Source organism: Theropithecus gelada, chromosome 6 (genome assembly GCF_003255815.1).
Source record: "Theropithecus gelada isolate Dixy chromosome 6, Tgel_1.0, whole genome shotgun sequence".
In the NCBI taxonomy this organism is placed as follows: domain Eukaryota; kingdom Metazoa; phylum Chordata; class Mammalia; order Primates; family Cercopithecidae; genus Theropithecus; species Theropithecus gelada.
The window spans coordinates 123899412-123922505 of record NC_037673.1 but is presented as its reverse complement, the minus strand read 5'-3'; the positions used below and the strand labels follow the sequence as shown (position 1 = coordinate 123922505).

Below are 23094 nucleotides of genomic sequence, written 5' to 3'. Positions count from 1 at the left end.
GCTTGGCATTCAGAGCCCCAGTAAAGAAGCAGCTATTGAAAGAAGAAACAATGTTTTATTCATGTTTGATCCCTACTCTGCAGTGCTATAATACAAATGTTTCAAATATGTTTTAATCATAAATGAAAGCATGAGATTTAGAAAGCAAATCCACATACTATAACCTAAAGCTAGTTACAGAATACTTGACTCTCAGCCACTAACCTGAGTTCCAGGGATCCAAATATGAATAAAATGTTGCCTCTGTCTGTCAAGAACAAGTAGTCTGAAAGGACAGCCTATACACATGCAATGAAATATAATAAAATGGTATATATTGCTTTTTAAGTGTGTCTGTAAAGTGTTATGGGGCCACATATGAAAAAAATATATTATTTTTTCCATAGGAACACAAGGTTTTTTCTCTCATTAATCAACAGTAGAATCGGATATAGAAAGAAACACTAGAGTTTTTTTATTAGAAAGTTTATTGCATTAATCTATAAACTCATTTGGTGATATAAATGACAATGTAGACTAATAATGATGAAAGTTTATCATCTTTGGAAAATAGAGATATTTCAACACCGAAAGCATTGTTTGTTTGTTTGCCACAACCACGTAAATCCTAATGCATTTTGATTTTTTCTTTTTAAAAATATAGATTGCAATTCAGTCATATCAAAATGAAGCCTAGACTAAATACTGAACTAGCAGACCCAGTGTTAGGACATCAATATTAACAGGACTCTAAAAGGGCAGTTTGCTGTACATCTTTAGTTAATAAACAAGCAACCATCCATACCATGTGATTCACACTTGCATATGCATGTACACTTTCATGACGTGAAGCCTTGAAGACCAAAATCTCTCTTAAACATTCAGCTTGAATAATAAAGACATGTTGCCCAGAGATAGAAAATTCATTATTTTAAAAAATATAACCTTAAAACTTAATTTTGTATGATTTTGTTTAAGCATAAAGTGGACTACCAATATTGACATTTATTATAAATGATATCATGATACCCTTGTTTAACTTTTGCAATATTTACCATTTAAAAATCTCAATAATTGACGGCTACTGTGGCTCTGTGGGGGTCAAGATGACCACACTTTCATAAAGTTTTTGCATTTCTCACAACACACAGTCATTATGCTGATGGATTTGGTTCAGTCAGGTTACAGCTGTCCTATTATAAAGTTCTATGGCTGGTTTTCCTGAAATTGGTGAATATAAATTCCATAAAGATAATGCTAAACATATTAAACTCTCTATTAACATTACTACTATATCATAGGACAGCGATTAATGTCAAACACTGTAAATAATTATAAAATGTTCCTTATCATCATATAATTAACCTCAAATAACATATTCTCCTTATTAAAGCAAACATGAGTTATCATTTGGGCAAGTTCTGATGTACTTATATATAAACACAAATAATTTATAAATTTTCTGATACATCAACTTCTAAGGAAGGAATAATAGTTTGGCTAACAATACTATATGACTGGCATTGGCTAAGTATCTCTAAACTCCTTTACTGCTTTGACCACCATGGGATTTAGAAAGAAAATTAGTTATAGGGTCCAAAATTAACATGGGTTCAAAGGTCATGAGAATAGATTCACTTGGTATGAAGAGTGACATTACTGTAAAATTAAATTCGATACATCTGGAAAAGTTCCTAAAGTTTGTAATTTCAGAGGGAAAATTTTGCCAAAGTTCTTTTGTTTTCTCTTTAATTCTCATTCTAACAAAAGTTTTCCTTTACCCAAATTGATATCAAAATATTTAGAACATTTTACCTTCTCAGCCAGACCTCTCGAAATGTAACACGAAATGTAACACGTAGTTTTACAACATCCAAATTGCTACATGTGTCCTGATGTTTGAAAAGTCCTGAGTAAGCTCTAATAAGAATTGCCTCGGCCGGGCGCGGTGGCTCACGCCTGTAATCCCAGCACTTTGGGAGGCCGAGATGGGCGGATCATGAGGTCAGGAGATCAAGACCATCCCGGCTAACAAGGTGAAATCTCGTCTCTACTAAAAATACAAAAAAAAAAAAAAAAAAAAAAAATAGCCGGGCGTAGTGGTGGGCGCCTGTAGTCCCAGCTACTCGGGAGGCTGAGGCAGGAGAATGGCGTGAACCCGGGAGGCGGAGCTTGCAGTGAGCAGAGATCGTGCCACTGCACTCCAGCCTGGGCGACTGAGCAAGACTCCGTCTCAAAAAAAAAAAAAAAAAAAAAAAAAAAAGAATTGCCTCAATTCAGAACACAAACGTCCTTTCAGGACATCAGCTAACTGGAGTGATTTACTTGTCAAAAAGAGCACACAGGAAGGGATAGCAGTGGCCCTTTGGAGTCCACATCTATTGCCCAGATTTTAAGTTGCTGTTGCCTTTGTACAGCAAGCTTTTAATTTATTAACAGTGGAATGAGAAAAGAAACAGTTGTTTTTTTGACCTATCTCTAGAGAATAATGGGGAAATTCAAATTTACCATGGAGCTCAGAAGAGATGATGTTTAAAAGGGGGAAAATGTCTAATTTTTTCTTACCAATAAGGACTCCTGATGGCTCCTGACTCACACGTGTCTCAATTAGATGCCTATCACCTAGAGTTGGGAGCCAGCCGGTGGCTAACTATTGGAATAAATCAATTGTTTCTAAGGTGTGTTCCAGGTCACTCCTTATTTCCTTGAATTGACTTTGGAGTTCCTCAAAATGAGCAGCCATCAATGCAGTGAGTCTATTGTATTATCCATCTGATCAAACTACCATCATATGTGCCGATGTGTGACATGAAATAACTGGATATTCCAACTCCATAACCAGCAGGGACAATGACTTACGTGCACTACTAGCAGAAGGGATGCACATACATATTTGTTAACTGACTCATTGAGACAGAATGCCATGTAGGATTTCATGTCTTTAAAAGATTGAAGACCACTGTTTCTCTTATAAAGTTGCTTCCTTATTCAGTTTTTCAGCCCCTTTGCTTGGTCAAACAGATCAATGGAAGGGAAACTGGTTTTCTTGCATCATGTCAGCATTCTCATATTGCAAGATAAGTCTGGTTTGCCTGGAACAGTCCAGATTTAAGCTCATTACAAGATAATTATTAACAGTGCCCTCCATTTACTCTCAAGAGTGTCCCAGTTTGGATGGTCAATTCTATGATCACCATAATGAGAGTTTTTTGTAAGATGAGTCTGTGGTACTCATGCAGTAACGTTTTCTTTCTGCTCCCCTTCTCCCTGGTTTAACCAAGGCTCAGAACCAACAGATCAAAAGGAACTCTATTTTGGAATATTGAAAAGCATCTCTCTTTCAATCATAAGCCAATCACCTGTGGTTACCTATTTTAGTAATGGCCAATTTTAATCAATTCAAATTATATATTTTCATCTTGTGCCTCCAAAAGAAAAAAGAACAATGCATTTTTATCAAGCAAAAGATAAGCGGCAATAATACAAGGAACAATGAACATATAATATAATAATTTTTCATTAACAATCCAAATACTACAAAACATAGAATATGCAACTTAAAAATGGAAATACAAATTAATGAAAAGTGGGGTACATGTCACATTAGCAATGCAAAAGACCAGCTTAAGCATAGTTTCTCTAAATTGACAATTAATAAAAGGAAAGTGCCCTTTCTCAAATATGCACAAAAATATTTCAGTCACTTCTAGGGAAAGATTAATCAAAATGTTCCGCTAATTCTATATTACAGCACGTATTACTAATGGTTTACAAAACGTAGGCATCATCTTGCACTTAAAATTTACAACCTTTATCAATCATTACACACTCATTCCATCCAGTCTGTCAAAAATAAAATTATTTCATTTCTATATTTATGAAATAACTATTGATATGTTATGAATCTCAAGTGGTGAATATGTATGATGGAGCCAGTGATCAGAATAATGTCATAGATCTGAAGCTGGTTGAGGGTCAGAGAGAAAACCACCTCTGCCTGGCATATTTGTGTATTGACTTCTTCAATACTTCCTACTATTTCTAAAATAATTCTAATTGTATGTTTTCTCATTCTAAACAAAACCTAAGATTTTCATATTTAAATTTTCTGTCCACTTTTAGAGTATATTCAAAGTCTATCCAGTTATACCACCTGACAGAATGTTTCCTCCTGCATTCATATTATCCCTACAATTCTGAGTCCAGTTGAATAAAGTTAAGAATAAGGACTTAACAATATGTACCTTTTCTTCTACATGTTCAATGATTCCCACTTTCATTAAGTAAATTTTATGGTAAACTGTACAATCCTAGGTACAGCTGTATAATGCAAATGAGAAAGAAAATATTCAAAGTTTAATTGTTCAAGCAACAATGCCAATGTCCACTGCAACCTGCGTCTCCGAGGGAGTTCTGCAAGTTCATGCTTTCAGCAAACATCTTACAATAAGTCATGCTTCACGGTTATAGTTCAAAAACTAACAGCAATGGCAAATCACATCTCTAACTCCTTCAAATCCACCTGAACAAAAAGCACCTATAGTCAGTGTCAGCCTCAGCTTTGAGCTTTCCAGTTCATATCCAACAATTGCAGCCTCAGCTTTCAGCTTTCTGGTTCATGTCCAACAATTGCCTACCGAGTTGATTAACATTCACATGAAAGTGGCAAAATTGAGGATGGAGAAGAACCAAACAGCAGTTCTGGAAAGGTTTCCAGTGGCTACCAAGCAGTCCTTTGGTGTCATTCACTGCTGCTGCTGCTGCTACCGCCACTGTCCTCTTGCTTGGGAGAAGATGAACTGTCTCGGACTGGCAGCAGGTCATAATGACAAGGGATATGACTGTTCTTTGGGAGGTCATATGGATCCTGGGTGAGATGCCCATTATTGCTGAATGCTCCTTGGACAACACTCACTGTAGGTTCTGTGATAACCAAGGACACATTAATTTATCAGCAATGGAAACATTTTTAAAAAGAATATGGCATTTCTTGCAAATTTCAAACATACCAATGGGACTTTTAAAAAAATATAAGGAAATACTGGTTTTAAAAACATGATTTTAAAAATCATCACATACAGGTGGCAACTCTGTATAGTTGGATCAACTGGCAAACACAAATGGTGTTCAGAACAAAAGGATGACGACATAATCAGGATGAAGACATTAAGGGAATATACAGAATCCTGGATATGAATCATGGTCTGAAAAACCCCTTGGGGATAATGTAGGCCAAGCCCCTTATTCCACAGGTGAGAAGACTGAGGTTCTCAAACCTTAATTCGGTTCATGAAAACACTCAACAAGTTCACAACTTTGGGACTCAAGACTCAGGCTCTCAGTTGAGTTCCCATCCTACTGTGGTGGGTTTGTGGGACAGTTTAAAGGAGAATTGCTACTGACTTTCCAAAAATAAATTTAGTTCACTTTGACTTCCACTTTAAAAAGCTGTCTTAATACTTTAAAAAGAAATTATTTTGTGTATTTTTTCCTGGGGACATACCTGGCATAAAATAAAATACTAGTAGTAAAGTAGGCACTTCATTTACAAGTAGTAGAGAATATTTTAAAGTTAAAATCACAAATACTCACAGAGATATAAAAATAGAGAGAGAGAGAAAAAAATGAAAATATATAGCCCTATTGTTTAGCCAACGGTAGTGGTGGTATGTTTTATCATTTCCCAAGTGGTATTTGCAAAAGACAATCAAAATAACCTCAATTTTAAATTGAATTCATATTAATTTGCATCACATTCACGTCAGAGAATATTACAACTATATTGGACAAGTTTAAAAGTAAAATGTTTCAATCTTGCTAAATGCATTATATTAATACAATGAACCAGGAAATGGAATCACCTGTTTAATCCACTTGAACCATTTGTTTTGGCTAACTAGATATATTAGCTAATAGGATACATATGCTATCCACATATGTGCCAAAATATTCACTATGATTACAAAACAAAAGATGGATGATTAGGTGAAAAATAAAGAAAATTTACCTTAAATTTTTCTAAATGATATTGTCCCTGGAAAATTCCTTTGGCACCAATTAATATGATCACTAAAAACACAGGTCGCATCTATTAATAAAATATGGTGACAAAATCCCGTCTCTACCCAAAATACAAAAAATTAGCTGGGCGTGGTCGTGCTTGCCTGTGGTCCCAGCTACTTGGGAGGCTGAAGTGGGAGGTTGGCTTGAGCCCGGTAGGTGGAGGTTGCAGTGAGCCAAGATTGTGCCACTGCACACCATCTGGGTAACAGAGAGAGACCCCGTCTCAAAAAAATACAAAATAAAATAAAATACGGACCATTATTTTCAAAAAGATTTCTATGACCTGCAACTATTAAATTCATAAACACTTTAAAATTGTTTTTAAAAACTTATGCACTCGGTTCTTTCTATGGTTAAGAGATCTTACCAACTTCATAGACATTCTTGTTGGCTGAAGTTGAGTTGTTGATCTCTGCATATGGGGAATCTCTTCGTGCCGGCGATTTCATCTCCACATAACCACACTCTGAGCTTTTAGGGATAAGTACAGGTGGGTCTTTAATAGTGGCATATGGGTTCTCAGAACTGCTTAGGGAGCAGTTACTTGAATTATATTCAGAATTCTTTCCCAGGTCTGCAAAGAGAAATGGGAAGAGAAAGCTAATGCTGTGTCACTGGCAACATCATTTCTTGGTAATAATTTACTTTTTTTCTTTATAGCTAGGTTTCCATAATTCTACACACTGAAAATAATACTACACCTTTTCCACTTGTTTTGGAGAGAATTTGCTATAAAATGACCCATTCGTAAAGCAGCTTTAGTTCCTCTCCAAGATGAATACTGACATCAATAACATCAATATCATTATCTGATTTCATTTTTATGATCACATTCAAATATAATCAATTGCATTCTATTTTATTAATAGAAGATTTACTGAAGTTCAATCAAGAAACCAGCTGTTGATGGCCCCATGGGCACCAAGAGTGCTCGGTTATCATGACAAGAAGGCATTTGTGCTGGGAGGACTCCTGGTAAAACTCTGTACTGGGCACCTAATCACTCACACCCATCCTAAAGAGCAGACCTTGGTCAACATGTAACCATGCAGATCTTTTCTTATTGTCTCTGCTATTTCCCCTTATATGTTTCTGTCTCCCCATAAGCCATATTTCTTTCATATAAGTGTTTCCTCAGCAAACTGAATCTTTTGTTCCCCAAAGACTTAAGCTCTACCAAGGTCCACCTCTGGTCAGTTTCTTGATGTCAGTCACACGTTTGTGTGTTTGCTGTAGTAACTGACCACACTAAAAATTCTACATTTTCTCTTGTCACTCTAGCTTGTTTAAAAAATATTTCAGTCTTTGAGGTTAAAAAAATTTAATTGTGCTTCTGATTTCTTCTTCAAATTTACACCATACCTTTTAAGGATTTTCCCATATAGCTTCTGTCAAGTCCAAAAGCACCTGTAATAAAGGAAGAATACAACACCCAGTGAGAATTTAAAGGAAGAAAAACCCCATCCAATATTCCAAGGTCCTGGAAGAGGATCTCCCACTGCAGCAAACAACCAGGCTGCTGCTTTTCAAGTCTTTACACCGGATCAGTTGTCCCAGATGTCCCCAGTGCTTAGAATTAAACACACATTTGGTCATTCACCCAGTCATTTACAGTGATTCAGGAAAAGCTAGTCAAAACAGGATAGAAACTGAGGCCCAGAGATAAATCAGTATACTGATTCAAGGTTGCACAGTGAAAAGACACAGCCAAGACCAGAGGCGACATTTCACACCTATGTGCAGCTCTTTCAAGGAAGGCTCTGATGGTTTTCAAATCGTTTTCCCAATAATCATTATTCGGTTCGGTTATATTATTGTCTTCACTATAAGCATGTTTTCTGGAGACTGGAAGCTTCAAACACTGTTGACTAACACTTTACAGGTGATACTAGCTCTTGCCCTTCTTTATTCAGCTTTTATTTTAACAATCTGACTTTTCCAGGTATGGGGACATAATTGTGTATGAGCCTAGATACATACAAAAAAACCACTTTCTCATTGGAAAATGGCCAGCCTTTATTTCGTGGGTGTGGGGAGGGAAATAGGAGCATTCCTGCTCATGCTGGAAAAAATTGAGCATGTAGGCAAGACAGAACGTGCAACCTCTTACAGAAATCAATCAGATCATAAGCATGTTGTATAAAATACAAGCATTTAATCACAAATTCACACTATTAAAAACAAAATAAGAGGATATTACCTAGCCCATTTTATACTATCTGGTGTATACATGCAAAATTGCATTGTTAATACTGCATGGGAATCAAGTATTCTACTGGAGCTGTGACAAAGAGGAAAAAACTATAGATTAGGAGACAAAGGAATTACATATCATCACTTATTGGCCATACGATTTTGGGCAAGATGTTCCACTCTCTAAGTGTCAATTTTCTCATCTCTAAAATGGGGAAAACAAAATTTGCCTTCCTGCCTTCCAGGGTTTTTGTCATCATTAAGTGAAACAGAGCATATGGAAAGGCTTTGTAAACTCTGAAGCAGCATACAAACGAAGTGTGTCAATTACTCTAACACTCAGTGCATTATATTATCCTCTGCTTCAGTCTTTGCTTAAGCACTCCAAGCCCTTTTCAATTGTCTTTTAAAAGACTATTACAGGCCAGGTGTGGTGGCTCATGCCTGTAATCCCAGGACTTTGGGAGGCCAGGGTGGGTGGATTCCTTGAGCTCAGGAGTTTGAGACCAGCCTGGGCAATACGGCAAAACCTCGTCACTATAGCTCAGGAGCTTGAGACCAGCCTGGGCAATACGGCAAAACCTTGTCACTAATCTTTTGAAATACAATACAATACAATACAATACAATACAATACAATACAATACAATACAATACAATACAATACAATACGAATGTTACAGACTTAAGTTAAAAGTAGAGAGTAAAGTAACGACTAGCAATGAACATTCCAGGGAAGTATTTGAGAATGTTAAGGAAATGATACCCTTGCCACTGTGCATGCATCTCTTAGAGTGATATGAAGCTCAAGTTGTGATGTTGGTGCCCTATGGGGATCACTGAGTAAGCACACACTGTTGTGGAGGAGGAAGCAGCCTCTCCTAAAGGGAGAGGGTCTGTCAGATATCCATCATGTGGGACAGGAAACAGGAATATTTTCCTCTCTCAGGCACACTCTCTTGCATCTGGGATGTGAAGAGTCTAACCAAGCCTACAGCTGGAGGGAAAGGCACAGGGTTACGCAGGGAGGCGGCAGCATAAATGGGTGTGTAGTGAAGAATTAACCTTATCAAAGAAAGGGGTGGCCTTTGCCCTCAGCTCCTGGGTGGTGATCTTGAAGTCCTTGGACTGTCCTGCCCAATAGGAGTGCTTTTGTTCACCTGGAGGCCCAGGGCTACACTGGATAGTGTAACCAAGTGATTTATGATGGGGGTTTTGGGCCATATGGTATCGCCTCCACCTCTGGAAGGAGAAAGGCTAAAGGTCAATTATGTCTACATGCTGGGAGTCAATCATGTCCATATGACTGAGTCCCCGCCTAAACTGTAACCATGAGAATGCCCATTCAATGAGTTCAGTGAGTCCTTGTAGCAAAATGTTGATCCTGAGGGTAGTCTTGGTGATCCTCGTACTTGGAGCTGATGTCAGAAGTCAGGGTGGTCTTGGGAATTCCCAGACTTTATAATGAGGACCCATGAAGATGGGGCACAGTCTGTGGCCCCTGAGAACAGCTTTATCAGGGAGCTCTGTCTACACTCCTCTTTGCCAAATACTCTTGGTCATCTCCAGACTGTAGCAAAGTCTTGTTAAATGTCCGTTTTAATCTTAGCTGTGCATTGGCTAGCCTTCTACCAAGATGTGAAAGACAGAACCAGATGGAGCAGATAGTAAGTTAGGGAATGAGACCTGGGGCTGTGAGGCCAGACACCCCTGCCAGATTCTCTCTTCATTGCCTTGGAGGATCAGGGAGCTGTTTTAAGGAGGGAGCAGTCAGGATTCCCTGTAAACTCCTATATATACCAATTCCTGGGGCAGGGCTTTCAAATGCTTGGTTTAATTTAATTCACACAATGATCCAGTACACGGTTATTACTCCCATTTTACAAATGAACAAATCAACTCTGAGAGGGTAAGTGATTGGCCCAGTGCCATATCTCAGGGCCTTTTGTGTGTAATTCAAGGCTCTTTCAGATACCATGACAACAACTATTCCATCATTTAAAGCACCTGTACACTTTATCATCCACAACATGCCTGACTCTGTCCTTTGTGAAGAACTTTTTCTGTGCAACAACTTTAAAGGGATGTTAATGCAGAATTAAATATTCCAAGACGATCTAGAATTTCCAATGAAGATTCTATGTTCCTAACACTCAGTCCCTTGGGTCTCATTGAGCCAGAAAGCAGAGACGTTTACATATGACCAATGTAGTGATGTTGTATCTTCTGGAGTTTTCACAGTGGTCTAAGACAGAACAAGAGGACTTTTCTTTCAGTAGTGCTGGTTGGTATTTTGCTGAATATCAATTCATACATTCCTTTGAGCTAAATTATAAACGTAATTAAGACTCCTAAAAAGTCTCCTTTAATGTTAGATGATGTTACCAATAAGCATATTGTGAGTCTTGTATGTAAATAATTTTACTATGGTTGGAAATACACATTCTATTGATAAAAATGGTATAGAATGCAGATAAAAGTTAGGAATTTGTACAGCAAGCATGATAACCACGACACTAGGGAAACGACTAAGAATTTGTATTCACCACTTAAACATTTTTATTTCCATAGAAACAGGTATTCCCGGAGGGATCAGTTCCTATGACTGGCTCAGAAAACCTGACACTGCTTACAGAAGAAGCAGTGTTTAAGGGGAGCAGTCAGAAGACCAACTTGGAAATCTGGCTTTACCCCTTTCCTCCTTTGAAATTTCAGACAAGAGGGTTAACCTCTCTGTGCCTCCCAGTTTATTCCTCTATTATACAAGATTCACGGGACAGGGTCCACCAAGGAGGATTGTCCAATTTAGCAAATAGGCCAAGTGCGGTAGCTCATGCCTGTAATCCCAGCACTTTGGAAGGCCGAGGCAAGCGGATCACTTGAGGTCAGGAGTTTGAGAATGGCCTGGCCAACATGGAGAAACCCAGTATCTACTGAAAACGCAAAAATTAGCCAGGCATGGTGGTGCACATCTGTAATCCCAGCTGGTTGGGAGGCTAAGGCAGGAGAATTGCTTGAATCCAGAAGGCAGATCTTGCAGTGAGCCGAGATCATGCCACTGTACTACAGCCTAGGCGACAGAGCGAGACTCTGTCTCAAAAACAAAAACAAAACAAAACATTAACAAATAAAAATACACAAAAATCAGCTATATTAAAATTTTAAAGAAACAACAAATAATCTTCAGTGTACATCCCATGTAATACCTGTGATATATTTATACAAAAAATATTTATTGTTCATCTATCTGAAATTCAAATTTAACTGGGATTTCTGGCACCTACCTCCAAATAAATGTACGTGAAAGGACTTGTTATCCATAAGACACTGCGCACCTGTAAGTTACTATATCATCAAACTCCTCCCTGCAAATATGGGGTACAGGCTTGGAAACTGCACTGCATAATTAATGGTATATCACAGAAGTTCTTTAAGTGTGGACCAAGCATTCCTGTCCCCTTTTCAGGAGGCCTATGAGATCAAAACTATATATACACATATATATTTTAAGAGGTGGGGTCTTGCTATGTCATCCAGATCAGATTCAAACTCCTGGGCTCAAGCAATCCTCCTGCCTCAGCCTCCCAAGTAGCTGGGGCTATAGGCCTGTGCCATTGTGCCCAGCTGCAAAACTATTTCCATAACAATACAACATTATTTGCCATTTTCACTCTAATTCTCTTTCAAGCATACAGTGGAGTTTTTCAGAAGCTACACAAAGTATGAGATCAAAACCAACTGAATGCAAAAGCAGACATGATAATCTAGCTATCTTCTATTAAGCCAGACATTAAAGAGAGTTTTTATAAAAAGGGTGTAAAATAGTGTTGTTGTTCTCACTAATTTTGGGTAGTTTTGGAAAATGTAGTTATTTTTCATAAAAACAAAATTTATGTCACCGTGAAATGTGATGATTATTGTTAATTTAAATAAATTACTCTTTTTTTTAACTTTTATTTACATATCAAATTTCATTACCACATTAAATTTCATTTAATATGGTAAATATAAATAGATATAGCCCCTACCAACAGAAGTTCTTTGGGGTCCTCAATAAATTTTAAGAGTGTAAAGGAGTCCTGATTTCAAAAAGTTGAATCACTGATCCACCACTGTATTCCTGTTGGTATCTCTATTTCCTCACCTGAAAGGGAAAGGGATCTCAAGTACGGATACCCTATATCAAAAGAGAACAAAGAGGAACGCACATCTGGGAGCCAACCTGACAGGGTGCAATACTAGCTCTGACATTTAATAGGCGATGAGGCGCTGTGCAAGTAATTTGTTATGACTCAGTTTCTCAACTGTAACATGGAGATGGTGATAACAATAGTACCTATCTATTAGAGTACTTGTGAGAATTAAGTTAATAGGCATAGAGCTAGAATGTAAGCTATGAGCAGGCAGAGATCCCAAATTCTTTCTTTTTTATTTTATTTTTTTTGAGACAGTATCTCACTCTGTCACCCAGGCTGGCGTGCAGTGGCGTGATCTCAGCTCACTGCAAGCTCTGCCTCCCGGGTTCACGCCATTCTCCTGCCTCAGCCTCCCAAGTAGCTGGGACTACAGGTGCCCGTCACCATGCCCAGCTAATTTTTTGTATTTTTAGTAGAGACGGGGTTTCACTGTGTTAGCCAGGATGGTCTCGATCTCCTGACCTCATGATCCGCCCGCCTCGGCCTCCCAAAGTGCTGGGATTACAGGCGTGAGGCACCACACCCGGCCCCCAATTTCTTTTGATCAATTCCTGGAACACAGTCGGAACTCAATAAATGTTTGTTGAATAGATAAAGCCCTTAGGACAGTAGTTAGCCCTGTACAGGTGTTAGGCATAATTCTGTAAATGTGCTTTTTGATACAAGTTTTCAATAGAACACCTTGGCACAGACAGAGATTTGTGACTGTTTCAGGGACTCATAGGTCAAGGCGTGCTGGGGACGTGCACTGGGAGAACTCACCAAGCTCGTTGAGGTAGCCACCATGTTTCCAATCAGCTGGCAATGTCCCAGTGCAGTCCCCCACAGGGCCTCTCTTCCCAGGGTTCACATTTTTAAGATTCACAAACAGTTGATTGTTTTTTGACTGTTAAAAATATAAACAATGAAAGATTAAAAACAAAATACAATGTGGCACAGCACAGCATTATGGACCTGGGGAAAAGTCCAGGGTACATATTGAGGACCAGTCCTTAGAGGGGGCTAAGCTCAGGGGCCGAGGTGACTGCTTGTAACCTGGTGGGACTTGGAAGCTGGCAGGAGTTCATGTCCTTCAGTCCCAGCTATTCCCTCCACCACCTCAAGATCTTCATTTCACTCTGTCATCCTGTGCCAATTAGACCTTATCTGTATTTATACACATGTAACTTTGAATTGAAAAAAAAAAAGAATTCTTGGTCTAAACCCTCCCATCAAAAATTGTGTTTGTGTAAGTCACAGGTGACTCTTAGCAGTCATCCTAGGCATAAACATGAGGATAAGATTATCTGCTTTGCCCTCTTCCCTGAATTTGTATGAGAACAAATAAATTGATGAATGTGAAAGTCTCTGGAGAACATGGAGTGGTATTTAACCATGAGGCACTATAATTAAAATCTATAGCTGCAATAATTAAATTACAACTGGATTAATTTAATTAACTTGATTTTTTTTCTCTAACAGAGCACTGGAATTAGACAATGGAGATTAGAAATATAATTTGGGTATGATTGGAAGAAAGAAATGTTTGAGATTTCAGAGCATTGTGGGGAAGACCCAGGGGTGACTTGGGTGCTATTAGAGGAACAGCTCTGGGTTCCAGACAGCTCTGTCTCCAACCTCTCTGTGACTCACTTTCCTCATCAGTAAAATCGGCATAATAATCGCTCGATTTATAGGTTTGGTGTGAAGATTAAATGAGTTTATATTTTTTAAGTGATTAGAAATGCTTGGCACATAATATTAGGTTGTTGCTATGTGACCATTGTTGATCTACAAAAATATCAATTTCGTGTGGTTCAACCTAAGTCAGTGCATATTACTGTTGTTGTTACTAAAGCGCAGTTGGCCAGGAAAGGGTACCAGAGAATGGGCGGTCAGAAGAGATGCACTTGGAGATTTTGCCCACGGCTGATTCTGCTATAGGTCTTTATGTTTTTGTTAATGTCATTATGAGTTATTATTTTAAAATCTCATGTAAAATTAGAAACATTTTTCTAAAGCAGTGTAATGGAAACAGTAGATTGTAGAGACAGAGACTGACTCACACAGCAGCTGCCACACTCATTATTGGGCAGCTACGTCTGCAAGTAACTTAAACTCCCCACTACTCAGGTTTTCATCAGGAAACTTGAGATTCCCAAGGCACACCCAGAGGACTGTTTAGAGGAATAAATTAGATAATGTATGTAAAGTACCTAGAACAGCCTCTGGTAAACAGCGACCCTCAATACATTCTGGTTCCCTTCCTCTCTCCCCGGCCCACTTTCAAAGACTTGAGCCAATTCCTCTCACCTTCGTGACGGTCATCCTATCCCTGTTGTTGACGTGAGGGGATGTGGCACACTGGGTGAGCGTGTGGTAGCTGGGATTGGTAAAGTAGTGGCTATTAGCGTTTCCACCATTGCTGTGAGGAAGGGTTCCTGCAAGAAGGAAGGAAACGGTTAAGGCAGCAGGCTCCCATAAATGTGTGTGAAAAAAGGGAATCAAAATAACAGAACAGGCCGGGCGAGGTGGCTCACGCCTGTAATCCCCGCACTTTGGGAGGCCAAGGCGGACAGATGACGAGGTCAGGAGACCGAGACCATCCTGGCTAACACAGTGAAACTCCATCTCTACTAAAAATACAAAAACAAATTAGCCTGGCATGGTGGCGGGCGCCTGAAGTCCCAGCTACTTGGAAGGCTGAGGCAAGAGAATCGCTTGAACCCCGGAGGCGGATGTTATAGTGAGCCGAGATCGCGCCACTGCCCTCCAGCCTAGCGACAGAGCGAGACTTGTCTTTAAATAAATAAATAAATAAATAAATAAATAACAGAACAAACGTCTGGACTGCTTCCATATCACAAGCTGGGCAGAATCTCCTCCTGCCTAGCCTACTCAGCAAAGCTTCTTTCTAGAAGCAACAGGCCTCTGCCTTCCTAACTGCCTCCTTGGAAAAGTATGAGAGCTTGTGAACAAATGTGAAACTGAAAAAAACAATCCTTTAAGATCCATAGGAGTGGCTAACTAGGCCTAAATTTAAAATACAGTCAAGCACGCCTTTGCTGACTAAGTGTCACACCTGTATTCTGAGTTCTCGGAAAACTCAGCCCTTTATCTTTGGGTCTTTCAGAGCTCAGCTGAACCAACCAATCAGAGCTTACCTGCCTTGCTAATCAGGGCTCAGCTTTATCAAACGATCAGGGTTCAGCTGTGTCAACCAACCAGAACTCAGTTGCACTGACCAATTAGAATTAAACCAGTTTCAATCCTTCACTTGCATAAAAGGGCCTGATTGGAAGCTGGGTGGGGACTTTTGCTATAAAACCCAAGCTTTCCCTTTGTTCTCTGAACTGCACCTTCATTTTACACTGGCTGCAACTCCTGGGTTTGCAGACTGTTCACTGGAATAAAATCTCTTTCCTCCAAATTCCTTTTCAGAGAACTTTTGTTCACAGTATCCACCAACAACTGCTCTTTGCTTTGGGGCTTGTAGAGCTGGGACGGCATCATTTGAAGCTACTCTGCAACTTTCCTTTTTTTAAACACTTGAGTTCTTGACACAATAATTCTGCACTGAAAATGCACTACTATGTAAATCAGCTACTTCTCATATTTCCACAGAATTTTGTAGTTTTAAACATGTAACCAACCAGAAAGCCTTCAATGATCACCCAAAAAGTAATAAAGATTTTAAGCTTTTAAATTCCTCCATGTAAGTGGTTGCTTCCACTGATGATTGATTATAATTTTTTTTTCTTTTATGAGGCACTGTGACAGAACAGAAAAAATCAAGAATTTTCTTAAAGGGCTGCCTTGGTTCTTGCTAATACCAAAAAGCTGTTTCTCGTACAACTTGGTTCCCTCCAGTTAATGATTCGGGTAGGCCTAGGGAGAGGCTGGGAAGCATATAGAAAGTACCCCATTCAGAGACAGGAAAACTGGTCCAGCTCCATAATCTGATCCATGACCTTGGTAAATTCATCATCCTCTCTTCCTCCCCACCCCCCTCACATATGACAAAAGCTTGAGGCTGGATACAAAGCTCCTTATGGATTGAAATTCCATAAATCTAAAGCACAAACAACACAGTGAGCTCAATTTTAAAACCCTCATAGCAAACCACAGAATGACAATTTACTATTGTTGAAATAACAAACTCATCTTTAGCAATGTATACCTTTTCCACAGAATTATCTCAATGAGCATTGACAGAAACAATGGACTGCACAGCCAAACACCCAGTTTTAAGGAAACAGGGTGAAATTTAACTTTTCAAGAAGCAAAATGCCTCTCCGCTCTTACCTGAAATGGTATAATCTGCATTGATGACCCTCATAGCAGGGGTGTAGGTAACTGCTGGCATGCTTGATTCCTTTCCCTTCTGCTTGTGTCTATAAATAATGAACAATGCCAGTAGGAAGAGAACAACTAGGACAAGAATGATGATGCCCGCAATGGCCCCGATCTGGTAGGAATCAGCAGGGAGAGCAGTACTGGTTCGGCTTAAGCTATTCAGATTTCCAACTATGATAACACCAGCTAGAAAAAGAAAAGAGAGACTTGAGAAAGGATGACAATGTGCTGGATAAATGTTTGATCTCTACTTACAAAAACCTCCTTCTGTGCTAATGCCTCCATATTTTCAGTTCATAAAACATTAATTTGGAAACAGAGCAGGAAGAAAAAGCAAACATTCCTCATTGTCAGATGTTGTCAGCCTATCCATGCCCAGAGAAAGGCTGCTGTAAGCCTCAAAAAGAGACAGAAGCTGGGCACAGTGATGCGTGCCCAGAGTTCCAGCTACTTAGGAGGCTGAGGTGGGAAAACTGATCTAGCCTAGCAGTTAGAGATCAGCTTTGCCAACAAGCAAGACCCTGTCTCTAAAAAAATGTAAAGAAAGAAACAGGATTTTCTAAACCCAAAGAGATTCAACAGTAGGGTTTCAGAGCTTCTTATATATTTCCGATTAAATACTTAGACTGGCAATTAATTTGGGGTAACAATTTATCTAATTTTTATTTTGCTTCATTATTCAATAATAAATAAAGTTTATGCAGAGTTAAATGCTAAATGTCCCAACTGCTTAACCAAATTTTATGTCTATCCTTAGCATTTCTAGAGTAATCTTCCTTCTAAGCAAGCATAACACCATTATAAATCTAGTCTAAGAACAGGATCTGCCTTTTGCTAATTACAATGGGTCTTTTACCTCAGAAGATATTGTTCTGTTGAAAGTTATTTTCCATGACAGAAAGATTTGTCCTGATAATACCTGATAGCATTACCCTAATACCTTATTCATTAAACTCAAAATTCGGCATTACATAGTTCTTCCTTATGGTCCATCAAGTGAGGACGCTAAAGGCATGGGTTGAGAGTCAAGAAATCTGGCATCTAAAAAAATTGACCTAGATATTCTGAACTTTCCCTTAAGCTTTCAGGCTGCAGTTTTATCATCTATAAATGAGAAAAGAGGCCTCCATGTCACTGCTTCCAGCTCACGTAAACGTTCCTATGATTTTATGATTCTAAATGCTGGAGGACCTTCTTACAAAACAATATGACCTGAAACACAGACCACCAAGGACAATGTAGTGAGATTACAGCGTATTTGTAATTATGATGTGATCATGAAAGATTGCATTCTATTGTTATGACAGTCAAATGTAAATCATAAGCATGTAAAAGTTATTTTACCACAAAAATTAAATGTTGTAAATATTTACATGGTCTGCAGTTTAAGATGACACCATCTACAACAGTGTATCAATTTTCTAAAGGCTTTTATAGCCCATCTGCTTATTGGCTACCAGGGAGTACCACAAGCAGTAAGAGCTGTGGCTGTCTGCAGGGCACGCTTCAGAACCATCAGAAGCACTTTCTCAAAGTCCCCAACCCCAGAATCAGAATTTCCCAAATGGGACCGTGTACATGACAACTATTCCCAGGTCATTATGACACACTCCTCAATTAAAAACCAGGGGCACAAGTTTTACAAAAAGTTAAACATATGCCTACCATATAACCCAGTTATTCTACTCCTAGGTATTTACCCAAGAGAAATGAAAGCACACGTCCGTGCAAAAACTTGATTCACTCTTGTTCATAGCGGCTTTATCTGTAATAGCCCCAAACTGGAAACAATCCACGTGTCCATTAGCACATGAATAGGGAAATAAATTATAGTATATCCATACAATGGAACACTATTCAGCAATGAAAAGAACTGAACTGTTGATATGTGCTACAACATGGTTCCATTTCAAAATAATTATGCTGAGTAAACAAAGCCAGACCCAAAAGAGTACAATATGATTTCATTTATATAAAATTCTAGAAAATGAAAACTAATCTATACTGACAGAAAAGACATGAGTGATTACCTGGGGCATAACGGGTGGTAGAAGTAGGGAGGGGCATGAGGAAACACATGGTGATGGATATTTCATTTATTATGGTGATGGTTTCATAGGTATATAGACAGTCCAAATTTTATTAAATTGTACACATTAAATAGGTTTTTGTGTGTGTGTATCAATTACACCTCAATAAAGCTGAAAAGAAATTATAGACCCAGTAGGAAGTTCACGAGTTTTGGAATAACAAAAATCTGGCACAAAAGCTATGACATATTCTAGATATTAGCTATGTGACCTTGGGAAAATTACTCGGCCTCTCTAAGCTTTTGTTTCCTTATCCACAGGAGAGCAACAATAAGGCATTCATCTGGAAATTAAATAAGTAACCAATTATGCCATTTAGAGTTGTGGTGAAGATTATGCTGGATAACACAAGTGAAAATACTTCGCATAGACGGGTACATGCTGCTCACACAGTACTACAAACATTTGTTGGTATCTTTACCTTGATCACATCTCGCTCCCTTCCATCCGGGGCTGCAGTAACAGGTTCCGGTGATGTGGTCGCAGGTGGAGTTGTTCAGACAGTCACATATCTGGCGACAGCCATAACCATATGTTCCTGCAGGGCACTCTAGAGAAGGAAAGTCAAATGTAGCTTTCCAGCCTTGGGAATTTGGAGCAAGGCTGTCTCTGACTGCAAGCCCTGAACATCTAGAGCAAAATCCTTTCAGGGGATTCCTACTGAGGCTGACTTGTACCCCCAAGAGTGTCCCAGAACTGGACAGCATTCCCGGAATCATGGTGGCACTCACAGTCCAGACTGCACATGGCTAGAGCCAGGGCTGCTCAACATTAGAGCTCCTGACACTTTCAGCTGCTACATACCCACCTCTATGATGCGTGTATGGAGAGTCTGTGGAATTCCCATGGAACAGATGAAGATAATCACTAAGGGCAATTTGAGACAAGTCTACCAGGCAAAACTGTGGGCTGAAAGGGGCCTAGACTGAAGAGCATAAACTAAAGATGCTTTCTTGAGAACACATATATTTTACTGTAGGCTCAGGGATCTTCATAAACACACATTCTCAATTGAATTAGCCAGGAATAGGAGAAGAGGCAGACAACAAGTTTTGTTGATTTTCTAGGTAAGAACTTCATTTGCTATGGAGTGGTTCAAACTCTGGATTTTGCTGAAGTCTCGAAGACAAAAATAATGGGATTCTTACAATGTGGTCGTAATAAGAGTTAGGCATGAATTTCAAAGGATAGTGTAAGCATGTTAAATCTAAAAATCTTCGTGACAAAATATTGTTGTTTTTCATAAAGTTAACAGCAGGGGGCAATGTGCTAGTATTATTAGAATTCTCTGTCAAACACAGGGTTTCTGTTTACAAATAAGCATTGGGAGAAGTCTCCAAAAATAGGGACACTTTAATTTGCTGTTGAGAGTAATCACGGAAGCACTTAAGAGGTTTTCTTATTTAATAAGCCCTTAACCAGTCATCTGGCATTCAAGTAAAATTTTGAACCTATTCTGGTTTCCATGAATATGTTTAGACATTTATACACAGACATACAATATTTATATGCACAAAAGAGGTGTGCATGCAACTGTGTCACTCAGTCAGGATCTGTTTCATGACTCAATGAAACAGTGATGCAAAACTAAAATTGGGCTGTCTGTCTTGAGCTGATTCCTGGATGTCACTTTTGTATATTTGCTAGAAAGAGGATATGCAAAAATACCCTAGGGTTTAGCACATAAGATTGAGGCAACCAGGTTGAAAGTGGCTCTGTGAGGCGCCAGTGGAGTGGAGTGGGGAGGGATGCTTTATTTCCAGAGTCCTGCTATCCGGATCAACCTTTCCAGGCCACACTGCTCCTATGGCCATAATCTTGGCAGATCCTTCCCAAGAGTACAACCTCTGCTAAACAGGAATTGTTCTTCACCTTTTCCTGCCTAAAAGGTTTTATCATAAGAAAGTGGGTCCGATACAGCTCTAAGCCCTTATTTATTGTGAATACTGAATGAAAGTCACAGAGGAAAGGAATAATAAACTAATTTGCAATATTCAATTTTCTTAAGACTAATTTTTTTTTTTTTGAGACGGAGTCTCGCACTGTCGCCCCGGCTGCTATGCAGTGGTACGATCTCAGCTCGCTGCAACCTCCGCCTCCCGTGTTCAAGCGATTCTCCTGTCTCAGCCTCCTGAGTAGCTAGGATTGCAGGTGACTGCCACCATGTCCAGCTAGTTTTTTGTATTTTTAGTAGAGACGGGGTTTCACTATGTTGGCCAGGCTGTTCTCGAACTCTTGACCTCGTGGTCCACCTGTCTCGGCCTCCCTAAGTGCTGGGATTACAGGCGTGAACCACTGCGCCCGGCCAAGACTAATGTTCTTATAACTCCATGAGTGGATGCATAGATAGTGGGATGGAAATAAAAAATAAGGAGGAGTAATTCCAACAGCATATTCCCCCCTAGTGGGACTTAAAAAATTTTTTAAGGCAGTATGTTGTCTTGAAGGTTGTTAAGACTAAGACGAGAAGTTGTTAATGGAAACAGTATAAAAGTACTATCTAGAGAAGGTTGTTGAAAGGGTGGCAATGTTTGCATGGATTTGTTCCCTCACCAGCAACAGGGGTTGGCCCTGGGCCACCAGCCCTCCTCCCCATCGAATGTACTGTCCTCCAATGTGAGACCCGGGTCCCGCCTCTGCCATGAAGAAAGCTCGACTGGCTCTTTTAAAGCTCTGAGCAGCCACATTCCAAAAATAAGAAACAGAGGAAGGGAGAGCCCGAAAGAACAGAATGGAAAACTTGAATTCTGTCTTCATTCTTGTAGTCGCACCTCCTCCACCCAGAGCACTGAGTAACCAGCAATGATCCCAGGGAGGCCTGACCTCTGGGAGGGGAAGTCAGTCATGCTGAGAAGTAACCAGCCATCAGCTCAAACAACCTAAGAGTGGTGAATTCTGCCTTAATATTTCCCGGCATCTAGGAAATGTGATCCTAGAGGAAAAAAACATGCCACCCAGTGATGCCACACTCTCATACTTACTCTGCTCACAGTGCCGTCCCATAAATCCAGTGCGGCAAGTACACTGCCCGGAGATGTGGTCGCAGTCAGCTCCGTTTTGACATTGGCATATCAGTGCACAGTCTTTTCCATAAAACCCTAGAGGACATCCTGTGGGAGGAGGGAGGACAGCAGGAGTCAAGAGGCTGCTGAAGAGAAACACTTGGAGGCTCGTGCCTCCAACATATTTGTGTTTAAACTTGAATGACACTGAGCCATCAGAGAATACAGTGAATAGTACATATCTCAGCTTGCCACAAGAGCTTCTTTGAAGTCCCAAGACAGGGCTCTTGCAAGGAGGCTGTAATTCATAAGCAGGAGGCAGAAGAGTTTCATTCCTGTCAGTGTAACCATCTGAGGCAAGACTAGTGCCTTCTAAAAAAACATCCCTTCGATCGTGGAAGAATAGGACATTTCCTTTCATTCTTTCACATTTCTACTAGAATCCTAGACTCAAATTCCAATGGACTGAGATGGGTACTTTATATTAAAATTATCTGTATGCTTTTACTTGTAGTACAGAACATCTCTCTATTGTTGCTACTAGCCTTGTCCGCTGTATCTGTTATTAACTTAGATAATATCAACTTCCCTGAAGAGGTGTACTAGAATGCTTACCTTAAAAAACAATTATACTTCACAGGTGCTTTGTAAAAAGCAATAAGCCTTCACACTGCTGCATAATTTTCAATGCTGAGACTGGCGACTCTCTTGAGCTAAAGACACCCCCAAATTCTGTTGGCTTACGTGCGCTGGCAGCTGCCCTGCAAGAGTGTCTTGGGGATCTCTGGCGTGATGAAAGATTCAATGCAGACTGATTCAATGGTTGTTTCCAAATATTACATATGCTTTTCATTTTCTCATTTTCTTATGGAACTTTCAAGAAGCAGAGGCAGTGCCCAGATGCCAGGACGCACTGATGACCCCCCTGCTGTCATGCATTTATTTAGCACCTACTCTATGCCAGATTCTTTTCATGCATTCTCTTGTTTAATCTTTACAGCAGGCCAGAAATGCAGGGATGGATATTCCCATCCTGTAGACAGGAACTAAGCCCCAAGTACCCTAAGTCACACAGCTGGCAACTGGCAGGGCCATGATTCAAACGCAGGGAGGTCTGGCTCCGGACCCCATGTTGCTCCCACTATATCATGTTACTTGCACTTGAAAAAGGGTTCTCTGTTTGAAGCACGTTCTAATTTTAGAATTATAAATAATATCTTACAAGTACCTTTCTCTA

At 39.6% G+C, this 23094-nt stretch overlaps 1 protein-coding gene and 1 long non-coding RNA gene across 2 annotated transcripts in view; both read right to left on the bottom strand.

Annotated features, from left to right (window-relative positions):
• Nucleotides 1-449: 449 nt before the first annotated feature.
• Nucleotides 450-2491, bottom strand: LOC112626595. Its single transcript, XR_003119918.1, has 2 exons — nucleotides 2263-2491; nucleotides 450-1931 (listed from the first exon to the last, which is right to left on the bottom strand). It is a non-coding gene; the product is annotated as an uncharacterized LOC112626595 (long non-coding RNA).
• Nucleotides 2492-3372: 881 nt separating this feature from the next.
• MEGF10 (multiple EGF like domains 10) overlaps nucleotides 3373-23094 on the bottom strand; it is a 171473-nt gene continuing 151751 nt past the window's right edge. The window contains exons 19-27 of the mRNA XM_025388767.1: nucleotides 21837-21965; nucleotides 19277-19405; nucleotides 16715-16951; nucleotides 14723-14850; nucleotides 13193-13316; nucleotides 7405-7449; nucleotides 6410-6616; nucleotides 4575-4902; nucleotides 3373-4533 (exon numbers count right to left, since the gene is read on the bottom strand). Coding sequence (XP_025244552.1) covers nucleotides 4721-4902; nucleotides 6410-6616; nucleotides 7405-7449; nucleotides 13193-13316; nucleotides 14723-14850; nucleotides 16715-16951; nucleotides 19277-19405; nucleotides 21837-21965 — 1181 coding nt within the window. The 3' untranslated portion in view covers nucleotides 3373-4533; nucleotides 4575-4720. The remainder of the gene's footprint in view (nucleotides 4534-4574; nucleotides 4903-6409; nucleotides 6617-7404; nucleotides 7450-13192; nucleotides 13317-14722; nucleotides 14851-16714; nucleotides 16952-19276; nucleotides 19406-21836; nucleotides 21966-23094) is intronic.